The sequence below is a fragment of the Zea mays genome, chromosome 5 (genome assembly GCF_902167145.1).
Source record: "Zea mays cultivar B73 chromosome 5, Zm-B73-REFERENCE-NAM-5.0, whole genome shotgun sequence".
Classification (NCBI taxonomy): domain Eukaryota; kingdom Viridiplantae; phylum Streptophyta; class Magnoliopsida; order Poales; family Poaceae; genus Zea; species Zea mays.
Window position 1 is genome coordinate 86,945,074 of NC_050100.1, and position 24,828 is coordinate 86,969,901.

At 45.7% G+C, this 24,828-nt stretch overlaps 1 protein-coding gene across 1 annotated transcript; it reads right to left on the reverse strand.

The window, feature by feature from the left end:
- Positions 1–299: 299 nt before the first annotated feature.
- LOC100281976 (splicing factor, arginine/serine-rich 12) lies at positions 300–5,790 on the reverse strand. The gene is made up of 4 exons (NM_001154893.2): positions 5,629–5,790; positions 5,398–5,529; positions 5,081–5,142; positions 300–829 (listed from the first exon to the last, which is right to left on the reverse strand). Exons 1-4 carry the CDS (start codon positions 5,678–5,680, stop codon positions 602–604), a joined length of 474 nt encoding a protein of 157 aa, NP_001148365.2. The 5' UTR covers positions 5,681–5,790; the 3' UTR covers positions 300–601.
- Positions 5,791–24,828: the final 19,038 nt, after the last annotated feature.

A 24,828-nucleotide genomic window follows, 5' to 3' on the forward strand; every position in this document is an offset into this window, starting at 1 on the left:
TCATGCCCCAAAAGCACAAGAAAGTGGCGTAAGAGTGCTATGATATTAGGGGCGTAGTGTATTTGGCTTCATTATAATAAGGTGGTCTTTGATGGGAATTCCCTTTCGATGAGAAGTATTTAGAGAAGCTTCCTTGATGAATTAGTTTGTTAGGTTATGGCAGGTGCTAAGAGCCTTGGATCTAGAGGGCTTTGAATGTGGCCGGTTCTTTAGCCATCTAGACCCTTGGTCTTGTTCTGTTTTTTGTGTTGTTTTCTTTTGGCAAGATCTCTGCCGTGTAAAACCCTTTGGATTGTCTCATTTACTTTATATATAAAGATGCGCATCCGATAAAAAGAACACAACTTTCCTTAGAAACAATATGTTTGCTCATTGTAGGATCAAACAGTAGTGATCAATGGAAAAGTAGCGTTGATGTTAAACACTGGATACTAGAGAGACCCACGATCTACCCTCCTGCTTAGACAGACATTCTGAACATCAGCTTAAATACAACAACCCAGAATATTAAAAGCAGTTGCTAGATGCAACTATTAGAAAAATCTCGCCAGGAAAGCAAAAAACATCTCAAGCCGAAGGACCCGATTAACCAGAAAACGTATCATGCTTTGATGTTCCAATTGTGCGCTGATCGTGGGCCACTCGTAATCCCCTCATAGTATTGTGATGGCAGCTTGCCTTTGTTCCATTGTTTCACAAACTTCAAGAAAAGATCACGAGCAGACTCTGAAGACAAATCTGAGAAATATTTGCCCTTTTCCTCCTTCAACCAGGTAGCGAACTCGTTGTTCTTTGCAAAGTAGTCATCCTTGGATATTTCTTTGAAGGCCTGTTTCAGAAGGTGGCAAGAATGAGAAACAAATAATTGAAGGCTTGGCAATGAAGAAAAGACACCGAATTCAGTAAATGCCAGTCACTACTGTCTCTTGGAACAATATACAGAACATTTGGTCCAGTCAAACAGCTATTTCTGTTATTCTTAACAACCTGTTACTTCTATTATATTAATTGATAATTGTAGAAAAATACCACATGGCCGCTTTTCTAAAACTCCCATGATCAAAAAATGATATAGGTCATAGAACTAGAATTATAAGCTATGTACGCACACCATCCTTATTGATTTCTTTCAGGCATTTGCATACTAAATTACTAATATTTCAATCACTTCTATGTTGTCAATTCAGCCTTCATAAGAGAACAAATTCTGTCAAGTTTTGATCTCCTACTCAGCCACCAGATGAGAAATAGATTCTAGCAAGTTTCCATTGACACCAGCATAAAGGACCATACTATGGCTATGCCAATTGGAGAAATTTGCGACATGTTATCCTTGATTCATTCTTTCAAGATGCTCAAAAATAAGAAATAGGTGCCAAATTTGGTTATACACTTGAACTTGCAAGGCAAGCCAACTGTTATGTACCAAATCCTCTAGCCTGACTGATCGTAGGTTATAGCGGTGGGAGATTGGGGGACGAGGCTTGAAGCGCGACGAACGCCGAGCCGGCGCCGTAGTTGACGGCGCACCCCACAGGGGCGGCCGGCTAGGGCTAGAGGTGGCGGCTAGGGCTGGAACTGGAGGAAGCCGGAAACAATCTTGTTTCTGCTTGACAATCCCAAGGTGTCTTACAAGTATTTATAAGGAAGCTAGCTATCTAGATAAGTATGAACTATGCTATCTAGATAAGTATGGATAAGCATGAACTATTAGCCTTGGGCCTATCCTAAGGCCCCCGCACCCGACGCGTCACAATCGACGACGAAGAGCTTGGAGAAGTCCGGCATCTGGAGCACCGGCCCTGTCGTCAAGGCATGCTTGAGGGCGTTGAAGGCTGCTTGCGCGTCGTCGTCCTAGGCGAACGCGTCCCGCCGCAAGAGACGCGCCAGCGGGGCTACGATGAGGCCGAAGTCTTTGATGAACTTGCGGTAGTACCCCGCCAGCCCCAAGAAGCCCCGAAGTCCTCGTGCAGACCGCGGGAGCGGCCAGGAGGCCACCGTCGCGACCTTGTTCGCGTCTATGGCGACCCCGCCCTCCGAGATGATGTGGCCAAGGTAGGCCACCGATGTGGCGCCGAAGGAGCACTTGGAGCGCTTTAAATGAAGGTGGTGCGCTCGCAGTGACTCGAGGACGATGTTGACATGCTGGAGGTGCTCCGCCCACGATGTGCTGTAAATCAGAATATCGTCGAAGAAAACCAGCACAAACCTCCGAAGGTATGGGCGGAGTACGTCGTTCATCAAAGCCTGGAAGGTGGCAGGTGCGTTCGAGAGTCCGAATGGCATGACCAGGAACTCATAGTGGCCATGGTGGGTGCGAAATGTCGTCTTGGCGATGTCATCGGTGTGCACCCGCACCAGGTGGTAGCCCGAGCGTAAGTCCAGCTTGGAGAAGAAACGGGCTCCATGGAGCTCGTCCACCACCGGAATCGAGAACTTGTCCTTGGACGTCTGGGCATTGAGGGCGCGGTACTCGATGCAGAAACGCCACGAGCCGTCCGCCTTGTGGACCAGCAGCACCGGAGCGGAGAACGGCGACGTACTGGATCGTATGATGCCTTGAGCTAGCATGGCCTCACACTGCCGCTCCAGCTCGTCCTTCTGTAGCTGTGCATACCAATACGGCCGTACTGCCACCGGAGCGGTACCGGGCAGCAGGTGTATACGGTGGTCGTAGGAGCGAGCCGGAGGCAGTCCCGTGGGCTCGTCGAAGATGGCGCCGTGTTGCTGAAGGAGGACGTCCATGAGGGGCTATTGGGCAGCGTCGGAGACTGCCACAGCCAGCTGCTGCGGGGCAGGCTGCTGCGAGGCCCGCACGCCCTGCCAGTGGATGCGCTAGCCCTGATGTCGGAATGACAGGGTTAGCGCCCGGAAATTCCACTGGATGGTCCCCAACGTCTCCAAGAAGTCCACGCCGAGGATGAAGTCGAAACAGCCGAGGTGCATCCCAACGCACGTGATGGAGAACGACTCGGAGCCGATGACGATGGGAACGTCGCGGGCTATTCTTGCACATGGCAGTCAGTCCCCATTGGCGACAGTGACCCGGAGGCGCTCGCCACCCTCCATAGGAAGCCCGAGACGACGCATCGTGTCCCCGTTGAGGAAGTTGTGAGTAGACCCCGTGTCCATGAGTGCCAACAGTCGCTCCCCTTTTATGAGGATAGGCAGTAGCAGTGTCTTGTTCGTACGGATTCCCGCTAGCGCGTGCAGCGAGACCACCAATGCGTTGGCTCCAGCAGCATCAGGTACGATCGGCTCATCCAAGGGATCCCCCGCACCCTCGTCGGTCGCGTCCTCGAGGAAGTCGTCTACCTCCAGGTAAAACAACCGCTGGCACACGTGCCCCCGGACATAGGGCTCATCGCAGTTGAAGCAAAGCCCCTGCCGGCGCCGCTCCTGTTGCTCGACCGGGGACAAGCGGCGAAAAGGGCGTGCTGGGGTATTGCCGTCGCCGACGGTCGTCGCACCAGCTGACGGGATAGTGGGTGGTGCTGGTGTCGCGCGGCTGGTCGCCTGCTACCGTTGTGGTAGCCGTGCCCCGCGCGGCTGAGATGGAGGCACGGCCGCTGCGCGCCGCTCGAATGCTCGTGTTAGGTACATGGCCGTCTGCATATCCTGCGGGGCGCGCAGCTCGACGTCCACCCGTAGGTGCTCGAGGAGGCCGCCAACGAACAGCTCCGTCTTCTGAAGAGGGGAGATGTCCCGTGCTTGACATAGCAGCGCCTGGAAGCGGTCTGCGTATTCCTGGACCGTGGACAGGAAGGGTAGCCATCCAAGCTCACAAGGCGAGAACCGCGCACTGCTGGCCCGAAGCGAAGACGACATAGCTCGGCGAAGCGGTCCCAAGGAGGCATGCCCTCATCCTGCTCCAGGGCATAGTACCATGTTTGTGCCGGTCCCTAGAGATGGTACGATGCCAGCCATGTCCTCGTCGTGCCCTGCGCCCACGATGGGATTGGGGAAGGTGACGGCGGAAATCGGATCTGCTGGATGGGGGTGAAGGCATGTGGTGGTGCGATGGACGATGAGCTTGGGTCGATTGGCATGTCGTATGGATAGGAAATTGGTTGCCAAGATATTGGGGGCGGCGGCGCAGGTGGTTGTGTGGGGGGTGGCAGAGGTGCAGGGGGTGGCGGCGCAGGTAGGGGTGGTAGCGGCGGCTGTGGTGGATGGGCGGCATGCTGGGCGGGGTATGCGAGCTGACCTATCAGCATGGCGTTGAGGGTGAGATGCACGTCGCGCATGGCGTGGCTGAGGTCTGTCAGCGACGCCGCGATCTGGGCTGGGGTGAGCGCCAGTGGGATCGCGGCCGCGGGCGCGCCGGGCGGGACGAGCACCATGGCGCCCGACGATATGGGGGTTGCGGCCAGGGTAGCGGGCAGCGCTGCAGACTGGCCCGACGACGGCGGCGGCTGCTGCACCGGCGATGGCGGCTTGGAGGGGGCGGACGTGCTCATGATCGTCGAGGTCTCTGATACCAGATTGTTATGTACCAAATCCTCTAGCCTGACTGATCGTAGGTTATAGCGGTGGGAGATTGGGGGACAAGGCTTGAAGTGCAACGAACGCCGAGCCGGCGCCGTAATTGACGGCGTAGCCCACAGGGGCGGCCAGCTAGGGCTAGAGGTAGCGGCTAGGGCTAGAACTGGAGGAATCCCGACTCCCTAAAGGAAGCCGGAAACAATCTTGTTTCTGCTTGACAATCTCAAGGTGTCTTACAAGTATTTATATGGAAGCTAGCTATCTAGATAAGTATGAACTAAGCTATCTAGATAAGTATGGATAAGTATGAACTATGGGCCTTGGGCCCTATCCTAAGGCCCTGTAGCGCCTAGTATAGGCCTGGCCGTACATAACACCAACACTCCTACATTTTCTATTTCAGAGCACCATTCCATTATAGACCCATGACAAGCATAATGTTCCGCAACAATTTATCCAAGTCAAAAAACGTAGCCCTAAAGAGGTACCAAATATCAGTAATTCAAAGGAACCGAATATGCCAATGTTAACTATTTACTTGGCACTGCCCAACAAAACTGAGTCTGAATATAACGTCACTCGTTAAAGAACTTACAGCGTCCTTGTCTTTTCTCTTGCTCGTCTTCTCCTTGGAATGCCTATCCTTCGAATCTCTCTCTATCAACACAGAAACACACATCAAAGTCACAACCTATCAAAGCTTTATTTCACATAACCATAGTGTACATGGAGCGAGCAGAAATTCACTTAACACGCTGAGCCTCGAAAACACAGAAATAAGCGCTTTTTTTTCAGAAAATGATAACCGAAGCTGTAACGATTTAGCATTCTTGGAATGTTTTTGTGACATAACATCCTTGGAATGTTGACGAAATCAAAGAACCGGAAGCTGTAACGATTTAGGAACCCAACCTTTTCCTTTGTTCCTGTCGATGTGTTTCCCCTTCTTCTTGTGTCTGTCATCGTCATCCTCCCTGTCGTCTCGGCTCCTCCTCTTGCTCTCCTTCTTGTCCCGCCTCTTCCGTTCCCCCCCTTCTTCATCCGCTAAACCAAGGAAGAAAGAAATCGATGGTCCGCAGCAAAACGAACCGACGGATTCAACCAAATAGGGGATACGATAGGTATCCCTGGGTGGCTGGGTACCTGAGGAGGTAGAAGAGCGGCGTTTCTTGGACTTGCCCTCGCCGCCGCCCATCGTCGCCGTCGGTGGTCCCGGCCTCGTCGGCCGCCCCGGGTTACAGAGGAGCGAAGGAACTGAGGAGTCCGGGAGCCTCGTGTTGGGCCCAAGTGTAAAGCCCATGTATTTTTGGCCCGCAAAGTCTGTGGATCAGGGACATACAGATACAGGTGATTCCGAAACATTTGAGGGCTTGTATGCAAAGTGATCCACGGGACTGCGGGAGCTAGGGTGAAACCGGATTACCCAGAGTATCGGATACAAATCTCTACTACTCTTAGAGTTGATTTGGTGACAAGGGGATCCCGGGAGGATTGGAGGCTCCAATCCTCCCGGGATCCCGGATCACCAAATCAGCCCTTAAGGGTAAGGAGGGCGTCCACCACGGCTCCGCCCTCCCCCCTCCCCGCTAATCTCGCCGCGTGAACACCGCGCACGCCCTCGTTAATCTCGACGGCTCCGCCCTCGCCCTCCTCCCCCCTATCTCCTCGTAGTCATCGCCCCTCCCCACCGCGCCTGCGCCCCATCATCGTCGCACCCGCCCCCACTCCTAGATCCGTCGTCCCTCACTGCGGTTTGATCCCACAGCCTCCCCCTTGATGCCCTCTCCTCCTCTCCCTCTGCCACAATGCTGGCTGCCACCACCTCCGTCAAGCCTCCACCACCGCGACATCGGACTCTAGTGGCTGGGGCAACTTCTCCGTGGTTGTGGCGGGCTCCAATTTCGCGGTCGACATCGAGGAGAGACAGGTCGTGTGTATCCAGGGCACGGATAGATGCCGAGAGATTTGGCTCTAGCGGCTGGCTGGGTCGTCGAGGAGAGGAGGACCGCGAGCGCATTGTCCCTCACCGGTGCCTCAAGCGGCTCCGTGACACGTACGTGTCCTCCAGCCTATGGCTGGCTCCTCCCCCACCATAGGGTATGGCACCGGTGCACCCTACTGCGCCACGATGACCCACGGAATGGAGATGGCCTTCGAGTGGGTGGTTCAACTCAAGGAGTACCACGAGAAGTTGCTGGTGGAGATCTACAGGTCGCCTCTCCTCTCTTTGCCTCGATCTAGATCCATCCCATACTTCTGTGGCACCACCCCCTCTCCCTCTTTGCCTCAATGCAGATTCATCCCATACCTCTGTGGTACCACCCCTCTCCCTCCTCTCCGCTCCTCCTAGGTGTCGTCGTAGGGAAGTGGAGTAGAAATCGTAGGGAAGCTGAGTAGCTAGAGCCGCTTGGAGATCAGATTGCATGGCTCTTTCAGAAAAAGGGTCGGGGATCTAGTTAAAAAACCAAGTAAAGTCACCTTTTCGACAATCTCCTTTCCATAAAAAGCGCTCATGTCTTTGCATATTGCTTGCTTTTGCTACAACAAAAGGCATGTGCTCCTTTTGGCCAATCATCTACTCATGTTCAGACTGCAGTTAACTGTAGTGGCTAACGAGTGGATGTGAGCCCAAAAAATTGGATCTTGACTCTTGAGCCATTGTTACTTTAATTGTTAACCATCATAATCCATCTTGAATTCTTGGTCTTATGCTACTCAAGGCGGTAATCATCTGCTCGTGCTATCCCTTTAATACGTTGATTTATAGAGTACTGGAAATTTGTGTTCTTCTTAACTTTTTTGCTTTATCTACTTTTCTTTCTTTTAGTTCTTCCACCAAACCAATTGATTATTATGATTACCTAAAGTCCACCTCAAACATGCAGTTTAGCTCTGAAAAGTATATATCTCACATCATATATTTATTTATTGACCAATCGATGCCCTTTTGGGACAACCTCTAGAAAATAGATCACACTGGATTTTTTTTAATCACAACAATTTGGTTTCATTTGTCAATTGAGATAGAACCCTTTTTCCATTGTAAAGATCGTGAATAATTCACATGTTTCGCTTTACTCAATTCATAATCTAACAATTATTTTAAAGCTTCACATTTATGAGTTGATGCAATTGCTGACGAATTAACCACATTACTATAAGGCAGGCAGGAGCGCTCCACATTCATTAAGGCATACATTCGTAGATGGAAGCATAAGTGAACTATCATTTGATGGGCCCTTGAGAAATCCATGTCATCATCAGCAAGGTGAGCTAAGATCCTCATGTAATTTTCACTCAGAGTCCTTGTGTCATGTGTACTCTGTTATGTCATCATCTGATTATTTTATGGTTACCATTAAGTTTGTAGATAGTTAACAATATATTTTTATTCCTGATGTTCTTGACCTACGGTGCATTTTTTCTGAACATTCAACACAAATATCAGTGTATATATCTTCATATTAACAAGAGAATGAAATAGTCACATACAACACAACCCCCTTATCTCAGAAGAGAATAGGAAAAGGTTGCCTAAAAGACTAGGAAAGAATACCTAAAACAAGCTGGTGGCCATGAGCACCAAATGTGTGGAAACAGAGCCGGTGGCCATGAGCACCAAATATTTCAAAAGTTCAGATCATGTAACATGTGGTTCTTCAATTGGCGATGGCAATATGGTAGTCAGATGGTTGTTATAGCATTGCCAATAGCCCAACATGTTCAAATCAGGGTATGTTATGTACCATGTTAATTGAAACTATCTATTTGACATTCATATTGTCAACTGTGCTTATGGCCATGAGCACCAAATGTGTGGAAACAGAGCAGAAATCTGAATTAGTATTGGAATATGTGAATGATTGTCATTTGCACGATGTGATGGTGTAGTTTTGTAACAGATTAGTCATTGATGATGCATATTAGTGCTATTAGATTGTGAACGACCTTGATTTGATTTTGCTAAGTGTTATCTATGCTTTTGTTTTGGGACTTTAGAGTGTTGCCTATGCTTTTGTTGGGTATCCTGTTTATTATTGATGAGCTATCACCCGAAAGTTCCTTTTTTAATTCAATCTGAGCTTCAAGATTACCATTGCCTGCATCCAGTTTATTTCTACTGGAATAGATTGATGAGCTATCACTTGAAATTAATTTTTAGTTCAATTTGAGCTTAAAGATTACCCTTGGTTGCATCCAGTTTATTTCTTCTGAAGTAGATGGACTCAGTGATTGGAGTAAGTTGTACGTGGTTGGGTTCTTCTCTACTCCTATAAATATCTTTTAATATAAAGCAGGAGATTCAAATTTCTAGTTAAATTAAAAATGTGCACAAGATAAACCATAAAACAACTAAAATGTACTTACCCGCAAGGCCACACTTTATTTCCGATTTGTTTGACGATCACACTTCCCCTGTAGGCGCAAATATGTGTCTGAAAATCGATAGATGAGGTGCTCGACTCTGCCACCCTCGGAGTCCATTACTCCGCACTCCGTTTGGACGACCTCAACATCCAGGCTTCTGCCACGTCATACAAGAAATAAGTAACAATGTTTTACCTGGAGAATGGCCACTAGGAGCCCTTCGTCTTTGGTTGGTATATATAATTTTGATTGATTGGTTGGTTGATGAGTATGGAGTATACATGTTGGCCGACCCATCCATGCAATAGTGGGAAAACTAAAACCTTTATGCTATTTTGCATGCACTGTGATTATTTAAATGGCTTCATTTGGAAAAAAGGGTTTTATGAGAGCAAGCATGAAGAGAAAAATGATGAGAATTCAGACAGCAACCTTGCATTCACTGGTGAGATTTTATTATATGTTGTAGAATATTTTACTTTGTTGGTTTCATGTTTTTGAAGAGTTTGTAGGATGACTTCGAAGTTCCAGTGAGGTTCATTGTGACTGGAAACTCAGTACGGCAGTAACACACAACCTTATGATAGGAGCTCCAATAATCTGCACAATCAGGTGCATGTGCATTGGCTAGATTTCAGATTTGGCAGGTTTGGGTTTGCATAGCTTATTTAGGAGTCTATGCCGATTAGATTTGCTGAAAAATAAAGGTAACTCAATTCACACTCGACAGTGCTTTGACACCACCCTTTCTTTTCTTTTTATGAGAATGCTTCACTACCGTCTACTGCGAGTAACATCATGGAATCTTTACCAATACTACAATGCGTACATAACTACATATGCTTATGTTGATTATAGCTTCTCATTATCGTTTTGAGCAACAAATTTACCGCACGTACTTTGTGAGAAGCAGGGGAAGATCAATGAAGATTATAAGAAGTTGTAGGATGGATGGCTGGATAATGGGGACAAAGTCCCTCCCGCTGAATTTGCTAAGGTAATAAGGGCCCGAATGATGGGCACTCCTACAACTGAACTATATCCTTCATGATTCTTTCGGCCTATATATGTCTCGTTTTATTGCTACTATATTGTAGGCTAAAACAAAAGCCTATGAAGGAGCTGAGAAGAATGAGTTAAATAAAATGGAATCATACCCTCTTTTGCTCTTTTTGTTGTTGCCTGTTAACACATCCGAAATTCTGAACTAACATGGAATATTGAGGTCGATAAAATATGCTATGTTTATTTTTATATAATCGTTGTGTACTAACATTTTGTCGTAAAAAACTAGATTAGTGTACAAGATGTCGACATATTTGCTTATGATTGAACATTCTATATTTACTCTTTAGAAATAATTTGTACGATATTAATAATGTTTGTTCGACATCAGTGTAATCTATTTGGGTCGACGCATTTATAATAATATTGTGTATTTATATCGTGACCATTGTACTCACGTCGCCCGTCGCCAGGGTCCTCAATCGTTGGAGTTTTGTCAATTTGCGTTCCGTGGCATCGCACGGGCATATACCTAGTAATATAATACTTGAATAATAAAACTTTGGATTCAGATTAGATTTGGAGCGAGAACTATACCTTAATATTTTCTTAAAATTTAGATCGGAAACGAGTATCCGAGTTTCTTATACCCGCTTTTCTTTTTTTATACTGTTGACGCCTTTTCGGAGCGCCAACACTCAACAAGAACCGTGGCGGTGCTCTCTAGTCAGGCGCGGACGGTCCGCGACCTGGCGCAGGGGCTAGGGTTTCCTGCCTTACGGCCGGACGGTCCGCGCGTGCGCAGGGGCGGCGGAAGATTGCCGGCGGCGCCTGGATCTCGCTCCCGGGAGGGACCCCGTCGGCGAGGAGAGATCCTAGGAGTTGTCTAGGCTCGGGCAGGCCGACCTAGACTCTTCTAATCCACGTAGTAATATAATATAAATACAATACTTGAATAATAAAACTTTGGATTCAGATTAGATTTGGAGCGAGAACTATACCTTAATATTTTCTTAATATTTAGATCGGAAACGAGTATCCAAGTTTCTTATACCCCTTTTCTTTTTTTTATACTGTTGATGCCTTTTCGGAGCGCCAAACACTCAACAAGAACCGTGGAGGTGCTCTCTGGTCAGGCGCGGACGGTCCGCGACCAGGGGCCGGACGGTCCGCGACCTGGCGCAGGGGCTAGGGTTTCCTGCCTTACGGCCGGACGGTCCGCGCCCTGGGGCTGGACGGTCCGCGCCCTGGGGCTGGACGGTCCGCGCCCTAGGGCCGGACGGTCCGCGCGTGCGCAGGGGCGGCGGAAGATCGCCGGCGGCGCCTGGATCTCGCTCCCGGGAGGGACCCCGTCGGGGAGGAGAGATCCTAGGAGTTGTCTAGGCTCGGGCAGGCCGACCTAGACTCTTCTAATCCACGTAGAGTCGAAGAGAGGCGAAGAATTTGGGGATCGAAAGGCTAAACTATAACTAGACTAGAACTACTCCTAGGAAATAAATGCGAAATAGAAGTGTTATTGATTCGATTGATGATTTTAAATCGGCCGTATACCTCTCTATTTATAGAGGAGGGGGCTGGACCCTTTACAAACTAATTTCCGAGCGAATCCCGCGAATTTAGCTAACAACCGTAGCACAAAACCCAGAACCCTAATCTGTTCTGCGCTTGCGCGGACCGTCCGGCCCACAGGCGCGGACCGTCCGGACCGTCTGGCCTCAGGGCCGGACTGTCCGCCGGCTCACTTTGGTTCCAAACATATACTATTTTTATAAAATCATAACTTTTACATATAAACTCGGACGAAGGTAAAGTTTATATAAAAATCATATAGCTCGAAGAGATCTACAACTTTGTAGTACATCGTATTTTTGTTTGAACATATATTTATATCAAAATTATTGAAATAATGTCCAAATTTATATCAAAGTAACAGACTAAACATCATATGTGTAACTCCAATACTCCATAGCTTATTAATAGACTATATATCACATTTGTTGGACTATCTTGTATCATATTAGACTATCTTATGTCATTTGCAAACTATCATTTATTGTATTAGACTTCTGTGTGTTTAGAATCTTGTCATTATATTCAAACTATTGTGTTGGACTATTTTATAGTCTCAACTTATTGCTATAGTGTCATGTTAATATATGGTCTATGCAATGCTCACGATATAACTATCTTACGTGTGAACTGGTGCGAACTGGTTTCTGGTGATTAATAAGCAATTCATGTTACATGTATTAACCGACAAATATCTAGTATCTGCATGTATCCGACCAAATAATATATGCATCCGTCACTTATCCATCCGTTGTATGCGTGTACATCCTATTTCTGACTATCCATATCCGATTCCAATTTTGATTAAAATACATTAGAATAGGATACATGATGACCTACTATGTGTTCGTATATGTCTCGTTTTTTAGTCTAGAGGGGCTCACGCACAAAACTGATGACATTTTTCTAATTTCTAGCCGAAAGGAGTCATCAAATTTTCCCTTTGTTTGATTATTGTTTCACTAGCAAGGTGCTCGTGCTTTGCTACAACAAAATAAATATAAAAGCCTATTATGCCTAGAATTCGAGAGCACTAAGCATTGTACTTTAACTTAGAATGTATTGTTGAGCAACCAATAGTGGTTTACCTTGTGAAATTACTAATGAGCCCCATATGTCACATGGATGCCTTATAAAACTCTAAAAAATTATGATACACAAAACATTAGATATATATACATACATATATATATATATTGTTCTTAATGTAAGCTCTGGGCTTCCGATAGGCATGGGAAGCCCTAGCCAGGGTAGTGGTCACGCGCGTGGTCAGGTCGGGTCAGTGGGGCGCGTGCGTCCGTGCGATTGTGTGACACGTTTATGCATGTGTAAACATGTGTTATGTTTTTGCATAAACAGAAGGTGCGCACGTGGTGGGGTGGAGTTGGGATGGACGAAGGTGGGCCAACATCGTGTTCGCTGGTCGGGTAGTTGGTTTCTACTCGTGTTTATGCTAGCATATTTAATGGTTCAGACTTGCATAATAGGAGAGCAGCAACAAACCTTTTATTGGTTCGTTCAGGTGGGTCCACACACCACCGTGATTAGCGCGCCCACGAAGCTAGAAGTTACTATTGAAAGGGAAATAGTCTCAATATTTCCTATAATCGATTTTGGTGTTTGACGACCATCACAAACCTTGTGGACTAGCCAGTTTGCCTAGTTGATCATTTCACAGGTGCATAAGTTCATCTACAACTATTCTAAATCGACTGTCTGGAATACCATAGATTATTCCAGACAGGAGAAGCTTTTTGAAAAAAAAAACAGACTAAGCGCGGACCGTCCGGGCCCTTGTGGCGGACCGTCCGCGACACCAAGGTGACCCTCGGACAGGAACACTGCATAAACACGAGTCTACACTACGGATTGTCCGATGGAAAAGCAAGCACCGTCCGAGACCAAGCGCAGACCGTCCGGCCTCAGGCGCGGACCGTTCGGCCGGCGCAGAACCGAAAAACCCGAAGGTGACGGGTTCGGTAAAATGAATTATAGCATCCTCGCGGACCGTCTGCGATTGCCTTTATCTAACATCAAACGACGCATTAAATGCTATATAGCTGTTGATATAGCCGTTACTGCTGACCGTTGCAATTTCAACCGTTGATGTGCAGGGGCGGACCGTTCGGACTAGGGGCGCGGACCGTCCGCGGTAGGCAGAAAGGGAGCAACGGCTAGGAAGTGGTTGGGAGCTATAAATACAACCCCAACCACCTCCATTCACTACACCCAAGCATTCCAATCTTTCACATTCAATACAAGAGCTAGCAATTCATTCCAAGACACAATCAAAGCTTCCAATCTCTCCAAGTTTCACAATTGAGACAAGTGATCATTTAGCGATTAGTGACTTGAGAGAGAGAGAGTGACTTGTGTATTATTTGTCGCTCTTGTCGCTTGGCTTTTGCAATCGTGCTTTCTTCTATTCCCATTCTTATTCTCAAGTGACTTGTAATCAAAGTAAGAGACACCAAGTGTGTGGTGGTCCTTGTGGGCTCTAAGTGACCCGTTTGATTAAGGAGAAAGCTCACTCGGTCTAAGTGACCGTTTGAGAGAGGGAAAGGGTTGAAAGAGACGCGGTCTTTGTGACCACCTTAACGGGGACTAGGTTTGCAAGAACCGAACCTCTGTAAAACAAATCACCGTGTCACTAGCTTTATTTCTTGGTTGATTTGTTTTCGCCCTCTTTTTTGGACTCGATTTTATTTCTAACGCTAACCCCGGCTTGTAGTTGTGCTTTAAGGTTATAAATTTCAGTTTCCGCCTATCCACCCCCTCTAGGTGACTTTCAATTGGTATCGGAGCCCGGTACTTCATTAGAGTCTAACAACTCGAAGTAATGTCGGGAGGATCCGCCAAAATGGAGATGGAAACAGCCACAAGCCACGGGAAGGCTCCATCAAAGGAGTCCGGCGCCAAAGGAAGGGAGGAATCTCCTCCCCGCGTCAAGTCGCATCGGAGTGGCGACAAAAAGAAGAAGATGAAGAAAGTGGTCTACTACGAGACCGACTCTTCGTCGCCATCCACCTCCGGCTCCGACGCTCGGTCCGTCACTTCTAAGCGCCATGAGCGCAAGAAGTTTAGTAAGATTCCCCTACGCTATCCTCGCATTTCCAAACACACTCCTCTACTTTCTGTCCCATTAGGCAAACCACCGGTTTTTGACGGTGAATATTATTGTATGTGGAGTGATAAAATGAGGCATCATCTAACCTCACTCCACGCTAGCATTTGGGACATTGTTGAGTTTGGAGCGCAGGTACCATACGTGGGGGATGAAGGATATGATTCGGACGAAGTCGCCCAAATCCGGCATTTTGACTCCCAAGCCACCACTATACTCCTCGCCTCTCTATGTCGAGAGGAGTATAACAAGGTGCAAGGGCTAAAAAGTGCTAAGGAGATTTGGGATGTGCTAAAGACCACGCATGAAGGGGATGAGGTGACCAAGATCACCAAGCGGGAGATGATCGAGGGGGAGGTCGGTCGATTCATCCTCAACCAAGGAGAGGAGCCACAAGCCATGTACAACTGGCTCAAGACCTTGGTGAATCAAGTGCGCAACCTCGAGAGCACCAAATGGGATGACCATGAAATGGTCAAGGTTATTCTAAGATCACTCGTTTTTCGTAATCCTACGCAAGTTCAATTAATTCATGATGATCCTAGATATAAGCTAATGTCTCCCGAGGAAGTGATAGGAAAATTTGTGAGCTTTGAGTTGATGATCAAAGGCTCCAAACAAATTGTCGAGCAAGGCGGCACCTCCACACCCGAGGTGCAACCTGTTGTATTCAAAGCAACGAAAGAAAAGAAAGAAGAGTCTACATCAAGTAGGCTCCCCATCGACGCCTCCAAGCTCGACAACGAGGAAATGGCGCTCATCATCAAGAGCTTCTGCCAAATCCTCAAGCAAAGGAGGGGGAAGGACTATAAATCCCACTCCAAGTAAGTTTGCTACAAGTGTGGTAAGCCCGGTCATTTCATTGCTAAATGTCCTATATCTAGTGATAGTGACAAGGGCGACGATAAGAAGGGAAGGAGGAAGGAAAAGAAGAAGTACTACAAGAAGAAGGGCAGTGATGCCCACGTGTGTCGGGAATGGGACTCCGACATGAGCTCCACCGACTCCTCCTTCGACGAGGACGCCGCCAACATCGCCATCACCAAAGGCCTCCTCTTCCCCAACGTCGGCCACAAGTGACTCATGGCAAAGGACGACAAAAATAAGAAGGTAAAATCTAGAGCCTCCACTAAATATACGACATCTAATGATGAGGGTAGCTCTACTGATGATGAAGATGATTTGGTTGCTCTTTTTGCCAACTTAAACATGCAACAAAAAGAAAAATTAAATGAATTGATAGGTGCTATTCATGAGAAGGATGAACTTTTGGATAGCCAAGAGGAATTCCTTATTAAGGAAAACAAAAAGCATGTTAAGGTGAAAAATGCTTATGCTCAGGAAATAGAGAAATGTGAAAAATTAACTAGTGAGCTTAGCATTTGCCATGACACTATCTCCAACCTTAGAATTGAAAATGCTAATTTGATCACTAAGGTTGAAAAGAGAAATGTTTGTGATGATTCAATTGCCAACCTTAAGAATGATAATGCTAGTTTAATTGCTAAGATTGATAAATTGAATGAATCACTTTCTAGCCTTAAAATTGAAAATGACAAATTAATTGCTAAGGCTAAGGATTTAAATGTTTGCAATGATTCTATTTCCTGTCTTAAAAATGAGAATGCCACTTTATATGCTAAGATGTAGAGACATTAATGTTGATGCTATTCATGATCACCTAGCTTTAATTAAACAACAGAATGATCACATAGCACAACTAACTAGTAAAATTAATGAGCATGAGATAGAAAATGAAAAATTTAAATTTGCTAGGAGCATGCTCTATAATGAGAGACGCCCTGGCATTAAGGATGGCATTGGCTTCCAACAGGGAGACAAAGTCAAGCTTAATGCCCCCAAGAAATTGTCTAATTTTGTTAAGGGCAAGGCTCCCATGGCACATGATAACGAGGGTTACATTTTATATCCTGCTGGTTATCCTGAGCATAAAATTAGGAGAATTCATTCTAGGAAGTCTCATTCTGGTTCTCATCATGCTATGTATAAGAATGAGACATCTAGTTCTAGGCATTCTACACATGTTAAAAATGCCTAAAAATAAATCTCCTATTGCATCAAATGAGCCTAATGTTTCATTTAAGACTTTTGATGCTTCTTATGTTTTAACTAACAAATCAGGCAAAGTAGTTGCCAAATATGTTGGGGGCAAACATAAGGGCTCCAAGACTTGTGTTTGGGTACCCAAGGTGCTTGTTTCTAACATCAAAGGACCCAAGACTGTTTGGGTACCTAAGAACAAGGCCTAAATTGTTTTGTAGGTTTATGCATCCGGAGGCTCAAGTTGGATAATTGATAGCGGGTGCACAAACCACATGACAGGGGAGAAAAGAATGTTCTCCTCCTACGAAAAAACGAAGATCACCAAAGAGCCATCACATTCAGGGATGGAAATCACGGTTTGGTCAATGGTCTTGGTAAAATTGCTATATCTCCTGACCATTCCATTTCCAATGTTTTTCTTGTAGATTCTTTAGATTATAACTTGCTTTCAGTTTCTCAATTATGCAAAATGGGTTACAACTGTCTTTTTACGGATATAGGTGTTACTGTCTTTAGAAGAAGTGATGATTCAGTAGCATTTAAGGGAGTATTAGAGGGTCAACTATACTTAGTTGATTTTAATAGAGCTAAATTCGATGCTTGCTTAATTGCTAAGACTAATATGGGTTGGCTCTGGCATCGCCGACTAGCCCATGTTGGGATGAATAATCTTCACAAGCTTCTAAAGGGAGAACACATTTTGGGACTAACCAATGTTCATTTTGAGAAAGACAGGGTTTGTAGCGCATGTCAGGCAGGGAAGCAAGTTGGTACCCATCATCCACATAAGAACATCATGACGACCGACAGGCCGCTTGAGCTACTCCACATGGATCTATTCGGCCCGATAGCTTACATAAGCATCGGCGGGAGTAAGTACTGTCTAGTTATTGTGGATGATTATTCTCGCTTCACTTAGGTTTTCTTTTTGCAGGAAAAATCACAAACCCAAGAGACTTTAAAATTCTTGAGACGGGCTCAAAATGAGTTCGGATTAAGGATCAAGAAAATAAGAAGCGACAATGGGACTGAGTTTAAGAACTCTCAAATAGAAGGTTTTCTTAAGGAGGAGGGCATCAAGCATGAGTTCTCTTCTCCCTACACACCTCAACAAAATGGTATAGTGGAGAGGAAGAATAGAACTCTACTGGACATGGTGAGGACCATGCTTGATGAGTACAAGACTCCGGACCGGTTTTGGGCTGAGGCGATTAACACCGCCTGCTACTCCATCAACCGGCTCTACCTTCACCGAATCCTCAAGAAGACATCTTATGAACTCCTTACCAGTAAAAAAACCCAATGTTTCATATTTTAGAGTCTTTGGTAGCAAATGTTTTATTCTTGTTAAAAGAGGTAGAAAATCTAAATTTGCTCCTAAGGCTGTAGAAGGCTTTTTACTTGGTTATGACTCAAACACAAGGGCATATAGAGTCTTCAACAAATCCACTGGATTAGTTGAGGTTTCTTGTGACATTGTGTTTGATGAGACTAATGGCTCTCAAGTAGAGCAAGTTGATCTTGATGAACTAGATGATGAGAGGCTCCGTGTGTCGCGCTAAAGAACATGTCCATTGGGGATGTGTGTCCTAAGGAATCCGAAGAGCCTACACAAGCACAAGATCAACTGTCATCTTCCATACAAGCATCTCCACCAACCCAAGATGAGGATCAAGCCCAAGATGATGAAAATGAAGATCAAGAGGATGAGCCACCTCAAGGGGAGGACAATGATGAAGGGGGAGATGACAATAATCAAGACAAGGAAGATGATCAAGAAGAACAGGGTCAAAGACCGCCACACCCAAGAGTCCATCAAGCGATACAACGAGATCACCCCGTGAACTCCATCCTCGGCGATATTCATAAGGGGGTAACAACTGGATCTCGTGTCGCTCATTTTTTTGAACATTACTCTTTTGTGTCTTCTATTGAGCCATACAGGGTGGAAGATGCATTAAGAGATTCGGATTGGGTGTTAGCAATGCAAGAGGAGCTAGGAATGAGGTATGGCATCTTGTTCCATGTCCTAACCAAAATGTTGTAGGAACCAAGTGGGTATTCCGCAACAAGCAAGATGAGCATGGTGTGGTGACAAGGAACAAAGCCTGACTTGTAGCCAAGGGATATTCACAAGTCGAAGGTTTGGATTTCGGTGAAACCTATGCACCCATAGCTAGGCTTGAATCAATTCGCATATTACTTGCCTATGCTACTTACCATGGCTTTAAGCTTTACCAAATGGACGTGAAAAGTGCATTCCTTAATGGACCAATCAAGAAAGAGGTCTATGTTGAGCAACCTCCCAGCTTTGAAGATAGTGAGTACCCTAATCATGTGTATAAACTCTCTAAGGCGCTTTATGGGCTCAAGCAAGCCCCAAGAGCATGGTATGAATGCCTAAGAGATTTCCTTATCACTAATGGCTTCAAAGTCGGTAAAGCCGATCCTACTCTCTTTACTAAAACCATTGCAAATGATTTGTTTGTATGCCAAATTTATGTTGATGATATCATATTTGGGTCTACTAACAAATCTACTTGTGAAGAGTTTAGTAGGATCATGATTCAAAAACTTGAGATGTCTATGATGGGGGAGTTGAAGTATTTCCTAGGATTTCAAGTCAAGCAACTCCAAGAGGGCACCTTCATCAGCCAAACCAAGTACATTCAAGACATACTTACCAAGTTTGGAATGAAGGATGTCAAGCCCATCAAGACACCCATAGGAACAAATGGGCATCTCGACCTCGACACGGGAGGTAAATCCGTAGATCAAAAGGTATATCGGTCGATGATAGGATCTTTACTCTATTTATGTGCATCTCGACCGGATATTATGCTTTTCGTATGCATGTGTGCAAGGTTCCAAGCCGATCCTAAGGAAGTTCACCTTAGGGCCATGAAAAGAATCATGAGATATTTAGTTTTTACACCTAAGTTTGGACTTTGGTACCCTAAGGGATCCACCTTTGACATAATATGATATTCAGATGTCGATTGGGCAGGGTGTAAAATTGATAGGAAGAGCACATCAGGGACTTGTCAGTTTTTGGGGAGATCCCTGGTGTCTTGGGCTTCAAAGAAACAAAACTCAGTAGCTCTTTTTACCGCCGAAGCCGAGTACATTGCCACAGGCCATTGCTGTGCGCAATTACTCTGGATGAGGCAAACCCTCAGGGACTATGGCTACAAATTGAGCAAAGTCCCTCTCCTATGTGACAATGAGAGTGCAATCCACATGGCGGATAATCCCATTGAACACAGCCGCACTAAGCACACAGACATTCGATATCACTTTTTGAGGGTTCACCAACAAAGGGGGGATATCGAGATCACTTATGTTAGCACCAAAGAACAATTAGCTGATATCTTTACCGAACCACTAGATGAGAAAAACTTTACCATACTTAGGAATGAGCTAAACATTCTTGATTCTCGGAATTTTGATTGATACTTTGCACACATAGCTCATTCACGTACCTTTGATCACATCTCTTTCATGTCTATGACTAATGTGTTTTCAAGTATATTCCTATGCTAAGTCGTAGATTGAAAGGGAAATGGAGTCTTCGGTGAAGACAAGGCTTCCACTCCACTCTATTGGTATTATCTATCCTTCGCCGTCACTCCGCACCATTCTCCACTTTGGTATAATCATCACTCTTATTACTCATACCATTGAGGAGAAAGTAAAAAGGGCTCTCAAAAGACTCCGTTTTTGGCGATTAATGACAAAGGGGGAGAGAATATAGCCCAAAGCAAAAGGACCGCACCACCCAAACTTCAAAAATTATTTTTGGAATGATGACGTTTATCTCTTCATCCTTTCAATTGGTATCTTGTGATGAAATATTTCAAAATTGGTATGTTTTTCAATTGGTTAGGATTTTTCAAATTGGTATCTAAAAATATTTAATCTTCCTTCAATTGGTAAAACCCTCTTGAACACTAAGAGGAGAATTTCATCCAGGGGGAGTTTTGTCTAAGTCAAAGGAAAAGCATTTGAAACAAGGGAGAAAATTTCAAATCCTGAAAAATGCTTCTCGCAATTTTATTCATATACCTTTGACTATTTCCAAAAAGACTTTGAAAAGATTTTTCAAAAAGAATTTGCAAAAACAAAACAAGTGGTCCAAAATGTTAAATATCAAATCAAACTTACATACTTAAAAATGGTTTCATTTCAAAATAACTTATGCACATCTGTCAAAATGCAAACTAGTTACATTTCTTCAATTTATATTTGCTTTGGTTTGTGTTGGCATCAATCACCAAAAAGGGGAGATTGAAAGGGAAATAGTCTCAATATTTCCTATAATCGATTTTGGTGTTTGACGACCATCACAAACCTTGTGGACTAACCAGTTTGCCTAGTTGATCATTTCACAGGTGCATAAGTTCATCTACAACTATTCTAAATCGATTGTCCGGAATACCGTAGATTATTCCGGATAGGAGAAGCATTTTAGAAAAATAGACTAAGCGCGGACCGTCCGGGCCCTTGCGGCGGACCGTCCGCGACACCAAGGTGACCCTCGAACAGGAACACTGCATAAATGTGAGTCTACACTACAGACCGTCCGATGGAAAAGCAAGCACCGTCCGAGACCAAGCGCGGACCGTCCGGCCTCAGGCGCGGACCGTCCGGTCGCCGTAGAACCGAAAAACCCGAAGGTGACAAGTTCGGTAAAATGAATTATAGCGTCCTCGCGGACCGTCCGGGGTGCACGGCCGGACCGTCCGCGATTGCCTTTATCTGACATCTGACGACACATTAAATGCTATATAGCTGTTGATATAGCCGTTACTGCTGAATGTTGCGATTTCAGCCGTTGATGTGCAGGGGCGGACCGTCCGGACCAGGGGCGCGGACCGTCCGCGGTAGGCAGAAAGGGAGCAACGGCTAGGAAGTGGTTGGGGGCTATAAATACAACCCCAACCACCTCCATTCACTACACCCAAGCATTCCAATCCTTCACATTCAATACAAGAGCTAGCAATTCATTCCAAGACACAATCAAAGCTTCCAATCTCTCCAAGTTTCACAATTGAGACAAGTGATCATTAGCGATTAGTGACTTGAGAGAGAGTGTGATCTGTGTATTATTTGTCGCTCTTGTCGCTTGGCTTTTGCAATCGTGCTCTCTTCTATTCCCATTCTTATTCTCAAGTGACTTGTAATCAAAGCAAGAGACACCAAGTGTGTGGTGGTCCTTGTGGGGTCTAAGTGACCCGTTTGATTAAGGAGAAAGCTCACTCGGTCTAAGTGACCGTTTGAGAGGGAAAGGGTTGAAAGAGACCCGGTCTTTGTGACCACCTCAACGGGGACTAGGTTTGCAAGAACCAAACCTCGGTAAAACAAATCACCGTGTCACTCGCTTTATTTCTTGGTTGATTTGTTTTCACCCTCTCTTTTAGACTCGATTTTATTTCTAACGCTAACCCCGGCTTGTAGTTGTGCTTTAAGGTTATAAATTTCAGTTTCCGCCTATCCACCCCCTCTAGGCGACTTTCAACCGTATATATCGGAACAGAAGATATGGAGCCAATCGTGTGTGGGAGCTCAGACGGATTTCAGCATAAAACGTGAACCAAAACAGCGTAAATGAGTATGAATTTTAGTGTAAATCATCGATCTATTTCATAACGAAAACATATATGGAAACAAAAAAAATCTGATTTAAATGCTTTATTTTCTCCATAAATATATGATCTCTCCAACATCCATCCATCAAGGCTCGTTAGAACCAATTTATGATATATACTGGTACTAATTATACTACACGATGAAGTTATTTATGCACTATGGTAGATTGCGTAAAAATCTGTTTTCTACTGCATGTGCACAAATCTAGGATGACAAGAATGTGAGTTGAAAAGGAAATGGAACGACATACGTGAGATTTATGGAATCGTGGCAAATGACCTCATTTCTTAGAGCGGTTACCTTTTTCTAAATTTCTATTTTGTTGCGTAAATGTGTGGGTCGTAAATATATCTTATACATATGGCATAAATGGTAGAAACCCAACGCACACTGGATTAAGTAAACGAGATAATGCATAAAATCAATAAATTGTTTGCGTAAAAATGTGAATAGAAATATCATAAACAGACAAATAGATGGAAGTGGAGCCATGAACTGAAATATAGGTCATAAAAACCTATTGACATTGGCATAAATACGTATACAAAATAGCATAAAAATAGGACAGTCACCCTGTGGAACCGTCGCCTCGCATCTGGGATGCGCCACCACTTTGTGCCTAAAGGAGGCTGTCGTCGTCGCTCGCGCCTAGGGAAGTCCGCCATCGCCGCTCCCACCTTGGATGACATCATAGTCGTACGCACTCAGGAGTCGACCCTCGCGCGCGTGCATCCCGAGATCCATCGCATCAGCCGCTCCCACCTCACCGTCATGCACGCCTTATGGGCGCCGTCGTTGCTCACATGCCCCCGAGATCCACCGTCGCGCTGCCACAGCCGCTCCCCCCTCACCATCATGTGCAACTCAAGGGGTCGCTCAACGTGCACCTCAGGGAGACGCTGCCGTGCTCGTGCCCCTGGATCCGCCGCCGCGACTGCTGCCACCTCGCCGTTGTGCACACCTCATGGGCCGCCGCCGCGTGCCCTCAGGATCCGATACCGCAGCCGCTCCCACCTCACCGCCATGCGCGCCTCATGGGGGCCTTCGCCGCGCACTTGCCTCATGGATCCACCGCTGCGAGCGTGACCCCCGGATCTCGCATTACGAGCGTGTCCCCCAGATCCACCGTCACGCGCTTGCTCCCAAGATCCGCCACCGCGCGTGCCTCTCGGGGGTGGGGGCGTAACTGTCGGCGTCGCTAAAACTGAACCCTAGCGATCTGGAACTTCTTTTATAGATGCTTCAAACCTGGTGCGGCTGAACCGGCTGGCAAGATCGGGTCAGGGCTCTCGCCGAGCTATTGGAAGCCCAGGGCTCCATATACATATACTATATATATAGTTTATATGTTAAGATCCATGGGCTCTATCTAATCGGAGAAGCCCTAGCCACCCCACTTGACCTATCGGCCAGGTGATCTATACTCACCATCGGTCCATCCAACACGATGTTAGCAAATTTTATGATTCGTATACAAACATTTACGCTTGTGTTGTATACATGCGCAGATGACCTGTCCCACGCCCACTCCGTGCTAGTGGACCTCCAAGGCATCCCAGGCACTCTGAACCGCTCCAACCCTAATCTAATTTGTAGAACTTAAAATCCTTAATTACTTTATTTGATAAATAAAGTACTTTATGCACACTCTGCTCATAAACCTAGATAATATTATAAGCAATGCAGACAATCTTATACCCCCAACTTCAACCTCTCTGTATGAAAGGATTGTGGACCTCATAACTTAAGCTTGAAAATGAATCAGGTGCTAGGCCTTAGAATATCAGTAGATACTAGTACATCAAAATGGGAACAAAAGGTGGCACAGTCTTATCCATAATGGCATAAATAAAGTCATTCTTTTATTAAATGCATGTGTTTTTTTGGTGGTCCTACACTCCTGTTGTATGTCTTTAAAAAACTTGAAGTGGAATAACAAGATGCAAAAATACTAGCAGTGGAAGAGCTTCTCATAGGATGAAAGGAGCATGACCACCCCTAAACCTGTGTAAACTACATAGTTACAACCATTTTGCTTTATAAAAACTAAAAATTAGCCTTGTTATTTAATGATTGGCCCCTGCTGGATTTAGGGTAGCTAAATGTGTGGTATTATTTCTCTCTTTTTCCTCGATGTGTAGGAGAGCACACACTGAACATTTGTGGCATTTTATTCATCCATTTACATGCTGTTGGAACCTGCTCTCCTGGGCAAGTTGATCCAACAGGGGAATGAAAGCAACGTAGACAGGGTTTCAACTTGAGATGGCAATAGCTCTGTTAATCCAGCCTCTCAAGGGCACTGTACGGGGGTATTTATAGGTGCCTGAGTGCCCAACGTCTTAGTGTAAGGACGCATGTACCCTCAGGCACCTGGACTATCCCTGGAATATTCCCATAAAGGAGGGTTACAAACTGTCATTACAGAAAAGCTATTACAAATCGGGCCCGTAACACGCTTCTCCATGCGGGGCCTGTTACAATGGGCCGAATCCCTCGTGGGCCTCAAGGCCGAGTGAGGACGTGGGACGGGGCGACGTCGTCGTAGGCCTTCGTCTCGTAGT

What these genes read in the sequence shown, in the direction of transcription:
- LOC100281976 (NM_001154893.2), bottom strand. Translation starts at nt 5,680, where the DNA reads ATGGGCGGCGGCGAGGGCAAGTCCAAGAAACGCCGCTCTTCTACCTCC. An exon ending in CCGCTCTTCTACCTCCTCAG is followed by an intron (nt 5,530 to 5,628) that starts GTACCCAGCCAC and finishes TCCTTGGTTTAG; the next exon opens with CGGATGAAGAAGGGGGGGAA. An exon ending in CGACAGGAACAAAGGAAAAG is followed by an intron (nt 5,143 to 5,397) that starts GTTGGGTTCCTA and finishes CTGTGTTGATAG; the next exon opens with AGAGAGATTCGAAGGATAGG.